At 44.4% G+C, this 21,863-nt stretch overlaps 1 protein-coding gene across 3 annotated transcripts in view; it reads right to left on the reverse strand.

Annotated features, from left to right (window-relative positions):
- The window catches only part of LAPTM4B (lysosomal protein transmembrane 4 beta), an 82,777-nt gene that overhangs the window by 32,229 nt on the left and 28,685 nt on the right, over positions 1 to 21,863 (reverse strand). For all 3 annotated transcript variants that reach the window (XR_014843613.1, XR_014843612.1, XM_005655356.4), the window contains exons 2-4: positions 20,825 to 20,936; positions 2,472 to 2,545; positions 1,982 to 2,104 (exon numbers count right to left, since the gene is read on the reverse strand). Coding sequence is in view for 1 of the 3 variants with exons in the window: in XM_005655356.4 (XP_005655413.3) it covers positions 1,982 to 2,104; positions 2,472 to 2,545; positions 20,825 to 20,936 (309 nt within the window). In the remaining 2 variants the exon portion in view is untranslated. The remainder of the gene's footprint in view (positions 1 to 1,981; positions 2,105 to 2,471; positions 2,546 to 20,824; positions 20,937 to 21,863) is intronic.

Below are 21,863 nucleotides of genomic sequence, written 5' to 3' on the forward strand. Positions count from 1 at the left end.
GCCGGCAGGTGCAGCTCCAATTCGACCCCTAGCCTGGGGACTTCCCTATGCCTCAGGTGCAGTCCTAAAAAGACAAAAAAAAAAAAAAAAAAAAAAAAAAAGTAGGCAGGACTGTCAAGAGGCTTGCCTTAGCGTCTCCTTACTCAAATCAGCCTTTCCCGGCCCCTCGTGTGACAGGCTACGTGGAGATCATGTCGCCTCAACAATTCCAGGATGCCTTTAGGAGCTCAGTGCCAGCACATCATCACAGAGTAAAAACACAAGTCCTAAAAGACAGTGGTACTGCTACAGCCTGCTCATCATGTATAAACGCCTTCATGCAGAAACACTTAGCTGTATCCCAAGGGATAATAATATATAAAATTAGCACAGGGAAAATACGCTAAAACTGACTTGACACTACTACACTCTATGAAAACATAGACCTGTTTTCTAATAAACAAAAAGAAGCTACTTCTAACAAGAATGACAACTCCAATAACAACAACCTAGTACTTTTAAGGAGCTAAACACTAGAGGCTTTTCATACTAGGGCTGCTGAGCACTAGTTGTGTAATCTGGGCTCTTCTGTCCAAAAAAGCACAAATCCCTGTGGCCTCGCTTCTTTCCTGCCTCCATCCCCTCTATCTCTCCTGCCACTGAACTTTCTGACCTCCGTTCTCCCATCAAACCTCCAGGCTGTGCCTCCCAATCCAGGAAAACCCTGTTCCTTCCCCCATGCTCAGAAACTACTACTAAGGAGTTCCCACTGTGGCCCAGAGGAATCAAATCTAGTAACCATGAGGTTTTGGGTTCGATCCCTGGCCTAGTTCAGTGGGTTAAGGATCCGGCACTGCTGTGAGCTATGGTGTGGTTCGCAGATGCGGCTCGGATCCTGCGTGGCTGTGGCTGTGGCCAGCAGCTACAGCTCCGATTCGACCCCTAGCCTGGGAACTTCTATATGCCTCGGGTGCAGCCTTAAAAAGAAAAAAAAAAAAAAAAAAAGAATAAGAAAGAAAGAAAGAAACTACTATTAAAACCTCTGAAGAATGAACATTTTCTCCATTTAAAACATTCTAAGATTTTGAAGAACTTACATTTTAAGGTATATTCGTAATTTTTAAAAGCAAAGATTAAAAAATGCAAAGGCAAAGGCTATTCTAGTCCCACACCCTCTATAAGCTTCTTAATAGGCAGTATTAAGAATATTCACTCCTATGGTCACAAAGAACACTTAACAGAAAACCAGTCCCTAAGAGAAGCTTGAGGAAGAAAGGGGTTCTACGGCCAAAGAAGTCAGAGAACCAGTGATTAGTAGAGTTCCACTTTTCCCAGAGCCAGCGGAGGCACAAGGCTATCCTCTGCTGATAACGAATTGCCTTTTACAAAAATAAGACAATTAAACTAGCTTGTAATTTAATTAGGTAAGCATATTGAATACCGTCATTTCAGCCACCAAATTATCCAGCTCAGGAGGCTCTATTTTCCCAAAAAGCATCCTACGAAATAAAAAAATCTTGTCTCTATTCAGAAATCACTCAAGGAGTTCCCGTCGTGGCACAGTGGTTAACGAATCCGACTAGGAACCATGAGGTTCCGGGTTCGGTCCCTGCCCTGGCTCAGTGGGTTAACGATCCGGCGTTGCCGTGAGCTGTGGTGTAGGTTGCAGACGCGGCTCGGATCCTGCGTTGCTGTGGCTCTGGCGTAGGCCGGTGGCTACAGCTCCGATTCAACCCCTAACCTGGGAACCTCCATATGCCGAGGGAGCGGCCCAAGAAATAGCAACAACAACAACAACAACAACAACAACAACAACAACAAAAAAGACAAAAAGACAAAAAAAAAAAAAAAAAAAAAAGGAAAATCACTCATCAGTGACTCAGATGCACGTTGGAAATCCACAAATTAATATGCATGGGAATGTCGATTTCGACATCTCTATATCCCTGACTTGACCAGGTCCCCTTCACAAAGAAACACAGTAACTGGGAAGGCCACATACCAGCTGTCGTATGTATTCCTGGATGGAGTTTGGATACACAAGGATGGTGATTGCAACCAAGGTGTTCAGGGCAAAATCAAAGATCTGGTAGCAGAAGAAGGGGATGATCCAGGCTGCGTGTTGCTGAGCATAAGAGAGAATAAGACGTTAATATGTTCGATAGTATAAAACATTATTTTTTTTTGAAATCAGAGATCTTTTCTTGATCTGAAGGGAAATGGAAGAGTAGAAATTCATTAAAGCAAGTAGGTCACGACGGCAGCTTGGTAAACCAAACAGAAGCAGTCAACCAGTGGGGAGCCCTGGGGAACCCGTTTCAGAGACTAGCCCCTGGTTTTTCCTGGTAATATTAACAGGAGACTTAAAGCGCCCAAGATTCTTACAGGAAAGTGAGAATCATCACTTCTGCCCTCTTACAGACAGCTGCACAGGTTATACATGTGTAGGGGAGAGACAAAAAAGCCCAGGACCTTATTGCCAAGCTGCTTACCTTGTATGCTCCGTAAGTCGCCATCGCACAGATCAGGATCATGAGAAGAGAAATGGCGATAGCAATGCACATGTCTGCCGAAGAGGTGTGTAAAAAAGAAAGTAAAAAAGAAAATCAGTAGTGGCTCCGATGTTTTACCATTTGTTAGTCTCTCCTCAAAGGCCTTTTGTTTATAAACCAGCTATAAAAGGGAGAATTATACTAAGTAAGCCAGCAGTGTTCTTTTAGAATTTGAGAAAATGACTGCTTCTTTTTTTTTTTAATGAGAGTTGCAACGTTTATTTCAGGTTCTCTCCTGTTTTGTTGTTGTTGTTGTTGTTGTTGTTGTTTGTATTTTTTTTTCTTTTTTGCCACACAGGCAGTATGTGGGAATTCCTGGGCCAGGGATTGAACCTACACCGCACAGCAGCAACCAGAGCCACAGCGGTGAGAACACAGGAGCCTCAACCCGCTAGGCCATCAGAGAACTCCCGAGAAAATGATTGTTAATGAAAGCAAAGCGCCCAAAGGATGCTCTCCCTAAATCACATATGGCTGTATTATCTATGTGTCTATGTATATATTAAGAGGTTGATTTAAAGCTAAGTTTATTTCAAAATGGAAAAGGGATATTGGTGACAGATACTCAATATATCTATAAATACATCTATACACACATTTAGTTAAAAGTTTAGACTTCTGGTCCACCAAATTTTACACACACACACACACACACACAGTCTTCTTTTAACATACAGGTATCTAATATGTATTTTATAAATTCATGTATGTCTCATGTCCCTACTAAAACCCCCGGATGACCTCCCATCTCATTTAAAATAAAACCTCAATTTCTTATCAGGACCCTTATGTCTCTGCTTACTCTAGAGCATGCAGATGCCTCTAAGCTCATTTCACCTCATCCCATGCTTTCTTGCTCATGCTAATCCAGCCATGCCATCTAGCTCACTAAACACAGCAAACTCATCCTATCGTAAGGCCTTGCCTTTGCAGTTCCCACTCAACAGAAGTAACATGGCTCACATTTTTTGCATGAAGCTCTGCCTTTTTAATCATTTAGCTCTCAGCTCAAATATCAACAGAACCTCCAAGAGATCCTCCCTGGTCCTCCTAAGCAACGTGGGGCTCACCCACACATCACCATGCCACAGTTTTCTTATTTTTTTTCTTTTGGTCTTTTTTCGGCCCATCCTCGGCATATGGAGATTCCCAGGCTAGGGGATGAAATGAAGCTGTAGCCGCTGGCCAACACCACAGCCACAGCAATGCCAGATCCGAGGCATGTCTGTGACCTACACCGCAGCTCACGACAACGCCAGATCCTTCATCCACTGAGCAAGGCCAGGGATTGAACCTGCATCCTCATGGATGCTGTTCAGATTTGTTTCTGCTGAGCCACAACAGGAACTCCAGACAGTTCTATTTTCTTTACAGCATTATTATCTCACTTCCATTTGTTATTTGTGTGCTGTCTGTTTCCCTCTGCTAGAGGAAGCTTCCTGAGGAACAGGGGTTTCTGTCTCACTCACTACAGCAACCTCACCATGGAGAAGGTGACAGGTGCCACACAGGGGCACTGAGCCCTTGAAATGTGGCCAATCTGAATTGAGATATGCTGTAAGATTGAAATGCACCCCAGATTTCAAGGACTTGGTATTTTTAAAAATGCAAAATATCTCATGAATGATTTTTATACAGGTTGTAAGCTGAAACAATATTTTGGATATACCGAGTTGAATACATGGTTAAAGCTAATCTCATTGGTTTGTTTTTACCTTTTTAAATAAGGCGACTAGAAAATTTGAGGTTACTTCTGGGCTTGTATTAGATTTCTGTTGAACTGTGGGGCTCCAGAACAAAGCCTTTATCACAGGAGGTGTAAAGTGAAGATTAATTCAAGAGGTCACGTTACCATATCTTTAGGCGATTCTGATGAGAAGTACCCAGGATGGCTGGATTTATGACTGGGTTTCTAAAGGTAGCCTGCAGGGTTATCATCAGGCTAAGGAGAATACAAGAACCCTTCCAACAAAATATCTGTACAGTGCTGCAAGTTTCCAAGGCATGTTCAGATAGCTCATTGAGTCCACCTAACTCTAAGGTAGGAGTTACTGTTCCCAGGAAACACATTACGAAACCAGAGCTCAGAGGTTATACAACTTGCTGAGGTAGCGTCTGCATCAAAATGCTAAACTATGACTAATCCCACTAGGGTTTTTTTTTTTTTTTCGCTTTTTAGGGCTGCCCCCACAGCATGTGGAAATTACCAGGTTAGGGGTCAAAATGGAGCTACGGCTGCCAGCTTACACCACAACCAAAGCAACGAGGGATCCAGGCTGCATCTGTGACCTACACCGAAGCTCACGGCCAATGCTGGATCCCCAACCCACTGAGAGAGGCCAAGGGTCAAATTTGCATCCTCATGGATACTAGTTGGATTTGCTTTCCGAAGTGCCATGAAGGGAACTCCCTATCTAATCACACTCACAGGGATTAGACAGGGTGCTACCTAGCTGTGAATGAGGTAGATCAAATGCAGCAGCGGAGGTCAAAGTCCCAGAAAAATCACAGAGCCTCCCTAAAAGGACTTGGACATCAATATGCGCTTGCTATGTGCAAAGCCTGTTAGAATTTGTTGCCATCTCTGAAACTTGAATCAGGCAGTTTACTATTTTTTTTTTGTCTTACTTTAACAGTTTCCAAATTCTGTTCAAGCACATTTTGTAATGAAAAAAAAAAAAAATGAATTTAGAGTTCCTGTTGTGGCACAGGGAGTTAAAATCCAACCACAGTGGCCTGGGTAGCTGCTGAGGCACAGGTTCGATCTCCAGCCCAATGCAATGGGTTAAAGGATCTGGCATTGCCACAGCTGCAGAGGTTGCAGCTACAGTTGGATACTAGCCCAGGAATTTCCATATGCCTTGGGAACAGCCAGGAAATAAAATCTTAAAATTCTTTTAAAGTTAGGAGTTCCTGTCGTGGCTCAGTGGCAATAAGCCCAACGAGTATCCATGAGGACATGCGTTCAATCACTGGCCTTGCTTGGTGGGTTAAGGATCTGGCATTGCCATGAGCAGTGACGTAGGTCGCAGATGCAGTTCGGATTTAGCATTGCTGTGGCTGTGGTGTAGGCCAGGAGCTGCAGCTCCAATTCAAACCCTAGCCTGGGAACTTCCATATGCCACGGGTACAGCCCTAAAAAGACCAAAAAAAAAAAGTTAATTTTATAGAAGCCAGCACAGATCTTAAAAGATGTGAATAGACAGAAAAGACAACAAGCAAACAAATCAACCCAAGGCTTTATTCAAAATATTAAAACAGTAATAACCTTTATATTACTAGATTATAATACATAAACTATATAATTAGAACCTTTATTAATTGAAATATTAATACAGAAAAATCCCAAAGTCTTAATAAGTATTATATGCCCTATTCTGGAAAAAAAGAAAGTCACTCCAGAACTAAATCTCACATAATCATTAAAAATTTTTTTTAGGAGTTCCCGTTGTGGCTCAGTGGTTAACGAATCCGACTAGGAACCATGAGGTTGCGGGTTCCATCCCTGCCCTTGCTCAGTGGGTTAAGGATCCGGCATTGCCATGAGCTGTGGTGTAGGTTGCAGACGTGGCTCGGATCTAGCGTTGCTGTGGCTCTGGCGTAGGCTGGTGGCTATAGCTCCGATTCGACCCCTAGCCTGGGAACCTCCATATGCCGCGAGAGCGGCCCAAGAAAATGCAAAAAGACCAAAAAAAAAAAAAAAAAAAAATTTTAATTTTTGTCTTTTTTCAAAGAATATAAAACTCAGGAGAAACTTATTTTTTTTTTTAATTTTTAAATTTTTTTGTCTTTTTAGGGCCATTCCCGCAGCATATGGAGGTTCCCAGGCTAGGGGTCAAATCAGAGCTGCAGCCGCCGGCCTACACCACAGCCACAGCAGCTCAGGATCTGAGTCGTGTCTGCAACCTCCACCACAGCTCATGGCAAGGTCGGAGGCTTACCCCACTGAGTAAGGCCAGGGACTGAACCTGCATCCTCATGGATACTCATCGGGTTCATTAACCACTGAGTCACAACGGGAACTCCAGGAGAAATTTAAAAGGGATAAATAAAATGAAGTCTCCTGTCACCGCTTGCATTGCGATAGCAGAGAAAAATGTTCCTTTGAGAGGACGAATATATCATAAGCATGTCAAAGAGATAAGAGAAAACAAATAAAAGCAGGTGAAATGAGCCCAAGTGTAAAGCAAATAAAAATGCAGAGCCGATAAGATAAAACAGACTGATAAACCTTGTATCTCCTGGCCATCTAGAGCACACAAACAGGTGTACCATGGTAAATAATATAATACACTGTTACTCTGAGGAATTAAAATTCATCCCTTTTAATTACGTCACAGGCAAATGAGAACTGGTTCTGGGAACAACACAGGGGTTCGGATAACAACACAGGGATTTTCACAATCCGTGAAGTACTGGTCAGGGACAGGAATACCCTTTACTTACTGTTTGCAAAGTAGCTCAACCAACCCAAAGTCTGAGGACACCAGTGTCACGAGTTTTCTTAAGTTAAATTCCTGACTTCTTAACACAGTCCTGTGTTGAAAATGATCCTGAGAAAAGCTTTACCACAGGCCACAAAAGGCATAACGAGAAAAACGTTTCCTGATAACTTAGTCAATTAATCATTGAAATAAAACAGGCATATAAAGGAGTTGCCTGAAACGCCCTTGTTAAATAATCCACTTCTAATTCTGTTCTCCCTTTGCATTGCTTGGATTTGTTTCCTCATAAAACTGGTCGCTAGGTAGGTAACTACCTGATTCACGTTCCCACAGCTCACTTGCCTCATCGTAGAGTCATTCTTTTTTTTTTGGCTGTGCCTGTACCATGTAGAAGTTCCCGGGCCAGGGATCAAACCTGCGCCATCGCAGTGACAATGCCGGATCCTTAATCTGCTGCACCACAAAGGAACTCCTCAGAAGCAATTCTTTTTTTTTTTTTTTTTTGGTCTTTTTTCCTTTTCTGGGGCCACTTCTGCGGCATCTGGAGGTTCCCAGGCTAGCGGTCAATCGGAGCTGTATCCACCGGCCTAGCCAGAGCCACAGCAACTCAGCATCCAAGCCGTGTCTGCAACCTACACCACAGCTCACGGCAACACCGGATCCTTATCCCATTGAGTGAGGCCAGGGACCCGAACCTGCAACCTCATGGTTCCTATTCGGATTCGTCAACCACTGCGCCACGACGGGAACTCCAGAAGTAATTCTTAGGATTCAATTTCCTCTAATTTTTGGCCACATTTCTAGCACTGCCATTTATGAAAAACAACACATGCGAGGTGTACTCTCGCCGTTAAGTCTAGAGGAGAACTATTTTCAGATGAATTCACAGCAACAGCATGATGAGCTAAACACAAAGCACTTGACCCCTATGGGGGTAAAAAGAAAACCCAGGTAACTCCTTCCTATGGGAGGTTGAAAGCTTGGGGGAAGATAAGCATAAGGTACTAATTTTATTCCCCTAAGACAGAGGGAAAGTTCTAATATACTCTTTATTATTTGCATTGCAAGTTTTTATAACTTTTTTTTTCTGAAGTATGTTCAAACAGAAGAGGGTTTTTTGGTAACTTGCTAATTTATAACTTTATTCTTTTTCCTTTCTTTTTAGGGCCACACCTACGGCATATAGACGTTCTCAGGTTAGGGGCTGAATTGGAGCTAGAGCTGCTGCCTCAGCCAGATCCGAGCCGCATCTGTGACCTACACCACAGCTCATGGTAATGCCAAATCACCAACCCACTGAGCGAGGCCAGGGATTGAACCTGCATTCCCATGGATCCTAGTCAGGTTTGTTACCACTGAGCCATGATGGGAATTCCCTATAACTTTATTCTTAAATCCAAAATTTCTTTCATGAATACTAAATAGGTGTGTAACATGGGATAAAAAAATTCGAGGCTGGAAAGATTAACAGGACATAATCCTTGCTCTGATGCTAAGAAGCTACTAGGGGAGTTCCCGTCGTGGCGCAGTGGTTAACGAATCCGACTAGGATTGCGGGTTCGGTCCCTGCCCTTGCTCAGTGGGTTAAGGATCCGGTGTTGCCATGAGCTGTGGTGTAGGTTGCAGACGCAGCTCAGATCCCGCGTTGCTGTGGCTCTGGCATAGGCCGGTGGCTACAGCTCCGATTAGACCCCTAGCCTGGGAACCTCCATATGCCATGGGAGCGGCCCAAGAAATAGCAAAAAGACAAAAAAAAAAAAAAAAAAGCTACTAGGAAGAGTTGGAAGAATTCAACAGGAGGTGACAGATGACAAGCTAGGGGAGTTCAGTGGGGATAATATTATTTTCAGCCAAGAGGAACAAAAAAGAATTTATGGGAAAACATGGTTATTTGGGTGGGGTCTTTTTTCCTTCATAAATTTTCTCTTATTAAGCTATAACTCCCGTACGATAAAATTCACCTTTCAAAAAGTGTCTAATTCGGGGGTTTTTTTAGTACATTCAGAAAGCTGCACAGCCATCACCGCTTATACCAGAATATTTTCATTCTCCCAAAAAAAACGCTTAGTAGTGACTCTCCATTCCCCCCTCCCTTCAGCCCCTGGCAACCACCAATCTACTTTTCATCTCTACAGAGTTGTCTACTCTATACTTTTCATATAAACAGAATCATATGATATGCAGCCCTCTGTTTGGCTTACCTCACTTAGCATAATGTTTCCAAAGTTCATCCACATTATCAGGCGTTAAGATTTCAAATGGGAGTTCCTGTTGTGGCGCAGTGGAAACGAATCTGACTAGAATCCATGAGGATGCAGGTTCGATCCCTGGCCTTACTCAGTGGGTTAAAAGATCCAGGTGTTGCTGGGGCTGTGGTGTAGGCCAGCAGCTCTAGCTCCGATTCGACCCCTAGCCTGGGAACCTCCATGTGCTGTGAGTGCGGCCCTAAGAAGAAAAAAGAAAAACAAGCAAGGAGAGTTGAGATGTCTGAACAAGAAGGTAGGGTTAGCCTTATACACACGAATTTGCAGAAGGGATGGAGAATCGGCACCAAGCTTTCATTCCCACCTTCTAATGTGGCTTCCTATTCTGCAGAGGCCAGAAAGCTAAAACCTAAATTTTCTTGCAGCTGGGTGCTAGAAACATATAGGGTTTCTCAATTAGATGTGGACATATAACAAAGACTCTCTCCTCTGACTAAACAACTGAGGCCCTGTCTTTGACCCCTTTGGTCAAGTTTTGGCAAGAATCCCACTAAGTCAGTATACTTCATTCTTGGTATCTGATGACTCTGATATCTGGTCAAATCTCGTATCCTCCACCCTCAAGAACGTATCATCCTGGTCTGCATGCAGTAAGAATCTTGTTGAGGGAGTTCCCGCTATGGAACAGCAGGTTAAGAATCCAGCATTGGGAGTTCCCGTGGTGGCTCAGTGGTTAGTGAATCTGACTAGGAACCATGAGATTGCGGGTTCGGTCCCTGGCCTTGCTCAGTGGGTTGAGAATCTGGCGTTGCCGTGAGCTGTGGTGTAGGTTGCAGACTTGGCTCAGATCCCTCGTTGCTGTGGCTCTGGCACAGGCTGGTGGCTACAGCTCCGATTCAACCCCTAGCCTGGGAACCTCCATATGCCGCAGGAACGGTCCAAGGAATGGCAAAAAGTCAAAAAGTCAAAAAAAAAAGAATCCAGCATTGTCTCTGAGGTGGCTTAGGTCGCTGCAGAGCCGAGGGTTTGATTCCCTGCCCAGAACAGTAGGTTAAGGATCCAGTGTTGTCACAGCTGTGGCTCAGATTTGAACCCTGGCCTGGGACTTTCCACATGCTGTGGGTGTGGCCAAAAAAAAAAAAAAAAGTCCTGTTATCTAGCAAGTATCGCCCCCTAGTCTTGATGTCTTCTCTTAATAGTTTTTTTTTGGTTTTTTGGTTTTTGTCTTTTTGCCTTTTCTAGGGCCGCTCCCTCGGCACATGGAGGTTCCCAGGCTAGGAGTCTAATTGGAGCTGTTGCTGCCGGCCTACACCAGAGCCACAGCAACGCGGGATCTGAGCTGCGCCTGCAACCTACACCACAGCTCACGGCAACACCAGATCCTTAACCCACTGAGCAAGGCCAGGGAACGAACCCGCAACCTCATGGTTCCTAGTTGGATTCATTAACCACTGAGCCACCATGGGAACTCCTTCTCTTAATAGTTTTCCATGCACCGACTCCACCTTGATCCTTGGCTATAAATCCCCACCCATCCTGGTAAGAGGGAAAATTGAGCCTGATCTCTCTCTCCTGCTATAAAGCCCCCACTGTAGTAGCCTCTCTTGAATAGAATCTTCCTAATCACCTTTATCAAATGTCTGAACAATTTTTGTTCATTAACACAATAAAACTGAAAAAGGCTCAGAAAAAGGCATACTGTGTGAACCCACAAATTTCAAGCACATGAAACAAATGATAGATCAACTGGTGACACAAATGGCTGTGGTAAGTCTACAAAGAAAAGCAGGAGGTCCCATTGTGGCTCAGCAGGTTAAGAATCCAACTAGTATTCACAAGGATTCAGGTTCAATCCCTGGCCTTACTCAATGGGGTGAGGATCTGGCGTTGCCATGAGCTGCAGCATAGGTCGAAGACAACAGCTCAGATATGGCATTGCTATGGCTGTGGCTTAGGCTGGCAGCCACAACTACAGCTCCGATTTGACCCCTAGCCTGGGAATTTCCATACACTGTAGGTATGAACCTAAAAGACAAAGAAAAAAAAAAAAAAAAGAAAGAAAGAAAAAAATAAACAGTTCGGAAGAGTGGCATCAATCTCTGAGATCAGAGGGGCTCCTTAGAAAGTTAAGATAAAATTCAGTTCCTCAAATCAGGCTGATACACACAAGTACTTGCAGTACGATTCCTCAATTTACTTTATTATAAATATGGTTTTGTACCTATTTAAGAGTTAATAACAATCCTAAAAAGAATGAGGAACTCCAAGTTATTGTTAACGGAAAAAGCAAGCTAGGTGTTCATTGCATAGGATACTTTTCTGAAAGGTTTGAAATTTTTCAAAACGTAGATGTGGAGGGGGTAGGGAATGATCCTAATTCTAAATCTATGCTAGGTTGTAAATCACATCCTGGTTTCAAAAACACTGAAAGGCAAACAACAACAAAACGCATCATCAGAGAAGCAGCACATGACAAACAGCAGGGACACCTGGACTAATTTAGTTCTTGCTCAGCCACTGCCAACTTAAATATGAGATTCTGCAGGCTTGATGTACCTTGTTTTAAAAAGACACTTAGGGGAGTTCCCGTCGTGGCGCAGTGGTTAACGAATCCAAGTGGCGCAGTGGTTAACGAATCTGACTAGGAACCATGAGGTTGTGGGTTCGATCCCTGGCCTTGCTCAGTGGGTTAACGATCCGGCGTTGCCGTGAGTTGTGATGTAGGTCGCAGATGCAGCTCGGATCCCGCGTTGCTGTAGCTCTGGCGTAGGCTGGCAGCCACAGCTCTGATTCGACCCCTAGCCTGGGAACCTCCATATGCCACGGGCGCGGCCCAAAGACATAGCAAAAAAAAGACCCCCCCAAAAAATTAAAAACAAATAAATAAGTAAATAAAAAGACACTTAGGGAGTTCCCGTCATGGCACATGGAAACGAATCCAACTAGGAACCATGAGGTTGTGGTTTCAATCACTGGCCTCGCTCAGTGGGTTAAGGATCCGGCATTGCCGTGAGCTGTGGTGTGGGTCGCAGACACGGCTTGGATCCCGAGTTGCTGTGGCTCTGGCATAGGCTGGCGGCTACAGCTCAGATTGGACCCCTAGCCTGGGAACCTCCATGTGTCCCAGGTGCGACCCTAAAAGGGCAAAAGAACAAAAAAAAAATAAAGAAGAAGAAGACACTTAGCAAAGTATTTTTTCTGGTTGTCCTGGGGCAAAGTGGGGGAAATGTGTACCAAACAAAACTGTTTGGTTACATGGATCATCTAGATGAGGAGGTAAATGATTCTATCAGACATCTTCCATTTGCCTTTCCAAACCCAGCCTTCCCCTTTCAGCACGCAGACCTGGATGGACCATTGTCAACAGAGCTCCTTTCCCCTCTGGCGTCAGCTGAGTTCAGCCAACCAGGAGCCCAGGCAACAGATCAGACAGAGGAAAGAGGCACCCTTGGGTTGGCACTCGTAGGTTGGCCCTAGACCAAAGTAGCACGATTCCTCATCAAGAAGCAAACTCTGGAGTTCCCGTGGGGCTCAGGAGATTAAAGACTCAGCCTTGTCACTGCAGCAGCTTGGGTCCCTACTGTGGCACAGGATTGATCCCTGGCCCAGGAACTTCCACAGACTGCGGATGTGGCCAAATATCAGATAAAATAAAGAGGCTACCTCTACCTGACTCTTATTTCTAGCTCTAGGGACCACCACCACCCATCCCTCCCCTTCAGGTCTGGGAATAGTAACAGCTGGCCTCAATTAACCAAATTACTTCACCATCCACAGTGGTCATCTTACTCCTCCATCTTTACAAAAAGATCTTGAAAATAAACATTCGTTGAATTACCCTTTAAAAAAAGATGTGGGAGTTCCCATCCCATTGTGGTGAAGGGGAAGCTACTCCAACTAGCATCCATGAGGATGTGGATTGCTCGGTGGGTCAAGGATCCAGCAATGCCATGAGCTGAGCTGTAGGTCACAGACACAGCTCAGATCCCACGTCATTGTGGCTGTGGCGTGGGCTGCAGCCGTAGCTCCGATTTGACCCCTAGCCTGGGAACTTCTAGGCTGCACCTACAGCCCTGGGAAAAAAAAAAAGAAAAGAAAAGAAAAAAATTTAAAAAAAAATTTTTTTTTTTTATTTTTATTTTTTTTGGTCTTTTTGCCTTTTCTAGGGCCGCTCCCACGGCACGTGGAGGTTCCCAGGCTAGGGGTCGAATCAGAGCTGTAGCCACCGGCCTACACCAGAGCCACAGCAACGCAGGATCTGAGCCAAGTCTGCAACCTACACCACAGCTCACGGCAACGCCGGATCCTTAACCCACTGAGCAAGGGCAGGGATCGAACCCACCACCTCATGGTTCATAGTCTGATTCTCACTGCGCCACGACAGGAACGCCCTAAAAATTTTAAAAAGATGTAGTCAAGGTGTAGAATATGCAACCATTTTGAGTCATGTGATGAAAGCATGGGAAGGTGGATGGACGAAAATAAAGGGCCAGGATGGTTCCCACGGCTCAGCTTTCCCTGCTATTGCATACGTGTGTCAATTTCTTCCAGATGTTGGGATGTTATGCACAAGCGGACAAGCTCTGCAGATGCACTGCCAAGCTGGGTAGGGGTATGTGAACAGAGAGCAGGTAGGCAGCCTGGGCCTTTCTCTACGTGGTGCCAAGAGCCATACGGGAAAGCCCCAGCCGATCTTTTTTTTTTTTTTTCCTATTTCTTAGTTTTTAACATCAAAAGTTTTAAACACACTCTATAAGCATACACAGAGCCATCTAATGAATCCCTAGCACCCATTTTGCTTGTTCTGTTTCATCTTGGATCACTCAATTTCTGTCCATTCTACCGCTGGTGGAAATCTGGACTGTTCCAGATTGGGGCTATCATGAAGAATGGCCATTTTTACACATGGCTTATGACGGACACCAAGCATGCATTTCTATAGGGTACGTATCCAGGAGCAAAACTGCTGGGTCACAGGGTGGGTGTATACTTAGTATTTAGTTTTCCCGAAGTGGGTGTACAATTACATCCCCAGTTGTAGCAACAAAATCCCGGTGGTTACGAAGCCACATCAAAAGGTGTCATTGTCAGTTCTGTTCATGTTGCCATTTTAGAGGAAGTGATTCACCACTGTATTTCTTTTTGCCCTTTTTTTTTTTTTTTTTTTTTTTTGCTTTTTAGGGCTGCACTGCAGCATATGGAAATTGCCTGGCAAGGGGTCGAATCAGAGCCACAGCTGCCGGCCTACGCCACAGCCACAGCAACACGGGATCCGAGCCGTGTCTGCAACCTACAGCAGAGCTCACAACACTGAATCCTTAACCCACTGAACGAGGCCAGGGATTGAACCTGCAACCTCATGGATCCTAGTCAGATTCATTACCGTGAGCAACAACGGGAACTCCCTGCATGTCTTTTACAACTACTCAGGAGAAGATTATTTTCATATGCTTATTGGTCATACAGATACCTTCTTTTGTGAACTTATCTGTTTTTCTCTTCTTGATTTCACGCAGAACCATTTACTATAAAGACTATCCTTTCTTCAATAAATGTAGTTTTCTCTTTTTTTTAGGGATTGAATCTTTATTGTTGAACAGACCTTTGGAAAAATTATCAAAATACAGAATTGCCTCTATTACTGGGTGTGGGTTTTTTTGTCTTTTGTTTGTTTGGAGCAGTGTTTTTATCCTAAATCAGCTGCCTATATGTAGTAAACAAAAACTCTAGATTATTTTTATGGCCATTTCCTTCCCAGACCACGTATATGTATCTACCCAGTGAATAAAGTTAGTTTGGCTTAAAAGACAATTCTGCTGCAAGATTTATCAGAAATTAATTTGGATGATCTGCTGTTTGGCATTATGCTTGGCTCTGACACTTTCTGTTACAGTTCTTTGCCAGTCCATTAAAATTTCACAAATAAAATTACAATAAAGTCTACTTATTTGAATTTTACCTGTTTCTGTTCTCCCCTTAATGTCCTTTACCTGTTTCAAAATCAAATCCAGGCTCTCATTTTGCATATAGTTGCATCTCCTTTGTTTTCTCCAGTCTATGACAGTTTCCCATTCTTTCCTAGGGTTTTTTACGTATTTCTATATACAAAAATTCATAATAATATTTATAAATGTAGATTGATGACATAAATGTTTATTTATAAATTATACTATGAATTTTTGTGTATAGAAGTATGTAAAAAATACAAATGGTAAGGAGTTTGCCTTTTTTTGGGGGGGGGCCTATGTCCATGGCATATGGAAGTTCCCAGGCCTGGGATGGAACCAGCACCACAGCACCAACCACTCTGGATCCTTAAAACCACTAAGCCATCAGAGAACTCCTCTAGATGTTTTTTTTTTTTTTTTTTTTTTTTTTGTCTTTTTGCCATTTCTAGGGCCGATCCCACGGCATATGGAGGTTCCCAGGCTAGGGGTTGAATCAGAGCTGTAGCCTCCGGCCTACGCCAGAGCCACAGCAACGCAGGATTCGAGCCGCGTCTGCAACCTACACCACAGCTCACGGCAAAGCCGGATCCTCAACCCACTGAGCCAGGGCAGGGACCGAACCCTCAACCTCACGGTTCCTAATCGGATTTGTTAACCACTGCGACACGACGGGAACTCCTCTAGATGTTTTTAAAAGAGAAATCTTTATATTTTTTCTTTATCTCAGTGGATTCTTCTACACATCCCCTATCCCTTTTTTTGTTTCTTTAAGGCCGTACCTGCGGCATATGGAGGTTCCCAGCCTAGGTGTCGAATCAAGAGCTGTAGCTGCTGGCCTACACCACAGCCACAGCAATAAAGGATCCAAGCTGTGTCTGTGACCTATACTGCAACACAAGGCAACACAGGATCCTTAACCTACCAAGGGAGGCCAGGGATCAAACCCACATCCTCATAGATACTAATCGGGTATATTACCACAGAGACACAACAGGAACCCCTACATGCCCCATTTTGATGTAAATAACAGGTATGTGGCTTTCTTCTACCAGATCATTTTAGGAAAAGATCAGATGGAAAAGTAAGATTTTATCTGCTCTGTCTGGATAAAATCTTTTTTTTTTTTGGCTTTTTAGGGCCACACTCACGGCATATGGAGGTTTCCAGGCTAGGGGTCTAATTGGGGCTGTAGCTGCTGGCCTAGGCCACAGCCACAACAATGCAGGATCCAAGCCTCACCTGCAACCCACACCACAGCTCACAGGAATACCTGATCCTTAGCACAATGAGCAAGGCCAGGGATCGAACCCGCATCCTCATGGTTCTAGTCAGATTGTTTCTACTGCACCATGACAGGAACTCCTCCTGTCTTGATAAAATCTTGAGATGGCTACCACCATTCCAAAAATATACCACCTTAAAATTGATATAAACCATAATTTGCACAATTCAAAGCAACTGATTACACCCATTTCAAGGACTATTTAATCCTATTTAATTTATGTGTGTTACATGCAGAAACGTTTGTCAGCCATAATGACCTGTGACATACAAACTTCTTTTTAAAAAGGAGATCAGGAAATTCCCACTATGATCAGCAGTAACGAACCTGACTAGTATCCATGAGGTTGCCAGTTTGATCCCTGGCCTTGCTCAGTGGCTTAAAGGATCTGGCATTGCCATGAGCTGTGGTGTGGGTGGAAGATGGAATTCTGATCCTGCTGCTGTGGCTGTGGCTGTGGCCAGCAGCTATAGCTCTGTTTCAACACCTAGCCTGGGAACTTCCATATGCTGCATGTGCAACCCTAAAAAGCAAAATAAAATAAAATAAATTAAAAAATAAAATAAAATAAGATCAGAACATATAAAAAGGGTATGTCAGAGAAAAGAAGTTAAAAAAAGATTCACTCAAGTGAACGAATAGTCATTCTTCTACACCTTTTTAGCCATGCAATTTAAACGACCAGTCGATAGTCCTAAAAAAGTAATGACAAACTATTCATTTCTTTCAAATATATAAAATTTCAGAGAAACTGCAAATGCACTGGAATTAACATCCAGGACACTGCAAAACAATTACTATGGTAAGTCTAAAGTACCAGCAAGCCTTTGAAGTCAGCTAAATTAAGCCTATACTGTCAGATACTCACTACCCAGCTTAATCTCCAGCAATCAGAATAAAGCAGGCAGTGTCAGTATTTGATTCGGATACAAAGCTTTATCATTTAAAACTTCTTTCTCTTACCTTAATTACTTTGAAAAGGAATCCTGCTACCGGGAACAGTAAAAGATAATTTATTTTTAAATGTCAACCGAACATATTTATAGCTTATATAGTCTTTTAATTCAGGGGAAGGATGGCAGAGAGAGATTAATTTAATATTAATGGAACTCATTATCCTTTCCAGAGGAATTCATCGGCGCAACTGGGTTATTGAGAATACAGAGAATGAGCAATGTTCACAGCAGAAGTCACGCCTCAGTCTGATAAGGTCCTGAACCCCAGGATATTCTAATGTCCTGACTTGGTATCTCTTACGATGGACACGAAGCATCTCCTGGTTTTCCAGTCCCTTCACTTCCAGCTCTCGTCAGGCTCCTCCTCCCGACAGATAATGTTGGGTCAGGACCCGATCCTTCCCTGTGCTCTTTAGTATCTCATGCCACAAATACCATGTTGAAGCTGATGTCCTCGAATTTACTTCAGCCCTGATGTCTGGGTTACAGATTCACATATCCAAGGACATATAAAGGCCTACACTTTTAATACAGCTCACACTTCCATGATAACATCTCTAAATAGGAACAGCTAGTAAGGAGTTCCCGCTGTGGCTCAGCAGTAATGAACCCAACTAGTTTCCATGAAGATGAAGGTTCAATCCCTGGCCCCACTCCGTGGGTTAAGGATCTGGCAATGCAACTCTGCCTTGAGCTGCAGTGTAGATTGAAGATGCTCGGATCTGGTGTTGCTGTGGCTGTGGCATAGGCTAGCAGCTGCACCTCTGATTCAACCCCTAGCCTAGGAACTTTTATATGCCACAGGTTTGGCCCTAAAAAAACAAAACAAACAGGAGTTCCCGGTGTGGCACAGCAGAAACAAATCCAACTAGGAACCATGAGGTTGGAAGTTCGATCCCCGGCCTTGCTCGCTGGGTTAAGGATCCAGCGTTGCCATAAGCTGTGACGTAGGTCACAGACACGGCTCAGATCTGGCGTTGCTGTGGCTGTGGTGTAGGCCAGCAGCTGTTGCTCCGATTGGACCCCTGGCCTGGGAACTTCCATATGCCAGTGAGTGCAGCCCTGAAAAGACAAAAGACAAAAAAACAAAAACCAAAAGAACAGCTGGTAAAATGGTGAAATATGCTGAGCCCCTATTATGGGCCAGAGCCCATTTGAAGTATGTTTCACGTACTAACTTATTTAATCACCATAATAATCCCATCCGGTAAATACTTCGATCATCCCTACATCTAGAGGGGGAAACCAAGGCACACAAACAGAAGCAACCAGCCCAGTGGTAGCACATTTCATACACGGCAGGGTCAGGATTCAAACTGCAGTCTCTGGCTTCAGAGCCAGGCTCCTAAAAACCATGCTAAGTCACTTAAATCAAGTTTTCTCCCCAAGGTGACCCTAGACTTTCTTATCCCAGTAAAGATCCGGTTTTCTTATCCCAGTAAAGATCTGGGTCATACACTCAGCTTGGAAAGTAGGAGTCATCTTTGATTCCTCTCTTTCCCCCACTGCCCATATCAGCAAGTTCTGTCCATCCCATCTCCAAGCCCACCCTCTTCCCCATCCTGTGTATCCTGGATTGCAAAGAAATACCCCCAAACCAGCCTCTAGTCCTCTGTACTCAAACACTCAGGCCCCTAAGTGCATTTTCTACTCCGTGACAAAAGGGATCTTCTGAAAATGCATTATCAGGTCATAACCACAGAACTACCAAAAGCCATTGGATGGCTTGTTCCCACTGTGAGAATAAATTCCACAGGCTTCACCATGTCTGTTGAACGCTCCTGGTCTATCTCTAAAATTGCATCTGCAGGAGTTCCCGTCGTGGCGCAGTGGTTAACGAATCCGACTAGGAACCATGAGGTTGCGGGTTCGATCCCTGCCCTTGCTCAGTGGGTTAACGATCCGGCGTTGCCGTGAGCTGTGGTGTAGGTTGCAGACGTGGCTCGGATCCCGCGTTGCTGTGACTCTGGCGTAGGCCAGTGGCTACAGCTCCGATTGGACCCCTAGCCTGGGAACCTCCATATGCCGCGGGAGCGGCCCAAAGAAATAGCAAAAAGACAAAAAAATAAAAAAATAAAAAATAAAATAAAATAAAATAAAATTGCATCTGCAGCCACTACTCCCCACCCCAACTCACTTTTCTCCAGACCTACACTACAGCTCACAGCAAGGCCAGATCCTTAACCCAGTGAGCGAAGCCAGGGACTGAACTCTCATCCTAATGGATACTAGTTGGGTCATTACCACTGAGCCACAAGAGGAACTATTTTTTTTTTTGTCTTTTAAATGCACTTAAAGTTCTGCAAAGCCGGAGTTCCCGTCGTGACACAGTGGTTAACGAATCCGACTAGGAACCACGAGGTGGCGGGTTCGATCCCTGTCCTCGCTCAGTGGGTTAAGGATCCAGTGTTGCCGAGAGCTGTGGTGTAGGTCCCAGATCCTGTGTTGCTGTGGCTCTGACATAGGCCAGTGGCTACAGCTCCGATTAGACCCCTAGCCTGGGAACCTCCATATGCCACGAGAGCAGCCCAAGAAATGTCAAAAAGACAAAATAAATAAGTTCTGCAAAACCAATGAAAAGAGAATTTGCATGATCTCTGGTTTGGGACTGTACACACGGCACTGCCCCTTTCAGTTCACATGGACACAGCTTGACTGTAGTTATAAAATGTTGAGGTTTTCATGATCTTAAAGTAGGGCCCTAGCCTCCTTTCTGCACACCCCACACCCACAACCCTATGCACATTTCTATTCATCTGGAAAAGGCAAGAAAATAACCAGCAACAGGGTTTCTAGAATGGAGAACGACCCCCTCCTGGAGGAAAGGTAAACACTGAAACACAGGAGAAGACATAATAAGATCTGTATTATCGTTTGAACCTTCTTTCTTGCCACTGGCTTCCTGTCCTCCAAAAAGGGCCAAAGGCCCAGGGTAAAAAGATTATGCAGGAGTTCCCATTGTAGTTCAGTGGTAACGAACCTGACTCCTATCCATAAGGACGCGGGTTCAACTCTTGGCCTTGCTCAGTGGGTTAAGGATCTGGCATTGCTGGGAGCTGTGGTGTAGGTCACAGACAATGCTGGTCACAACGCAGATCCTGTGTTGCTGTGGCTGTGGCTGGAAGCTGCAGCTCCGAGTTGACCCTTAGCCTGGGAACTTCCATATGCCGCAAGGGCAGCCCTAAGAAGGAAGAAAAAAACGGGGTGGGGGGGGGGTTAGATAAAAGAAAAAAAAAAAAAAAAGACAAAAGAGAACTTATGGAGACTCTTGCACTTGGAACAGAGACAGAACACATAAATATTTGTTGTTCTGATTTGTAATGATAGACAGAGGGTTAGGGCATCCGTTTAAATAGGCCCATGAATCAATATTTGTAATTTAATAGGAAGAACTGGCAGCTGGATTCCCTGCCCTTGAAAATACCGCAATATCTACCATCTCTCGCTGATGTACTTACTGGCATCATCCATGAACTCAAAGTCACCTCCTAGTTCAGAACTTGAAAAGTGATACTGATCGGGATCAGCCAGGGCGCTCAGCAGAATCAACAGCACCACTGCATTGATGATCTGCAAGAAGAAAGGGAAAAAAAGGTGAGGAACCCCAGTGGACAGTCCTCTGCATAGAAAAGGAGGCCTGACTACAGGGAGTTCAGCTTCAACAGCTGCTGATCTTTCAACACAAAGTCCCACCCACGGAGGGAGCAGGCACATATTTCCAAGGCAGAGACATGGCCAGCCCATTCATGCAGCCAAGGGCACAGGGCTTGGTGCACAGGTGACAGCTGGCTTGCACCTCACTGTCCCCAGGGGCCCTGGCACCTTAGAGCTGTGCAGAGACAGGCAGCAGCCTTGAGGCCAGTGGCTGGAAAATCTCCCCAGTTAACGATGCACACTTTATTTATTTATTTTTAATTTATTTTGTCTGTTTTAGGACCACACCTATGGCATATGGAGGTTCCCAGGATGCAGTTGTTCCCCCCACCACCACCACAGCCACAGCAACCTGGGATCTGAGTTGCATCAGCGACCTACGCCAAAGCTCACGGCAACAATGAATCCTTAACCCACTGAGCGAGGCCAGGGATCGAACCTGCATCCTCATGGATAGGAGTAGGTTCGTTTCTACTGAGCCACGACAGGATGCACACTCAAGTTTTCTCAGGTAACCAAACATTTTTCACAGGTTTGGGGAACAAGAAGCTTTGAGACCACCCAGGAAACAGTGTCGGAGAAGGAATACAAAGCTCCTCAGTGGCAGAGCCAGGGTCCTTTATTTTTTCCTGCAGTAGCCCAGGGTCAGCCCCTTTCTATCCCAGGCCCCCCATTTCTAGAAACTGCTGAATGTGTGCTTCTGGTGCTTCAAACTCGGCCTGTCTAAACGGAAATCATCTTCCTTAACATCTCCCACCTGTTCCTCCCTTTCTGGTCTGTCTCAAAAAATAGTATCACCATTAATAATTAACAGTGGAAACAAACACTCAGGCACTATGCTAA

The sequence above is a fragment of the Sus scrofa genome, chromosome 4 (genome assembly GCF_054392235.1).
Source record: "Sus scrofa isolate SSC_HxYL_T2T_F1_AM1 chromosome 4, Sscrofa_HxYL_maternal_Yorkshire_Landrace_v2.0, whole genome shotgun sequence".
NCBI classification, from domain to species: Eukaryota; Metazoa; Chordata; class Mammalia; order Artiodactyla; family Suidae; genus Sus; species Sus scrofa.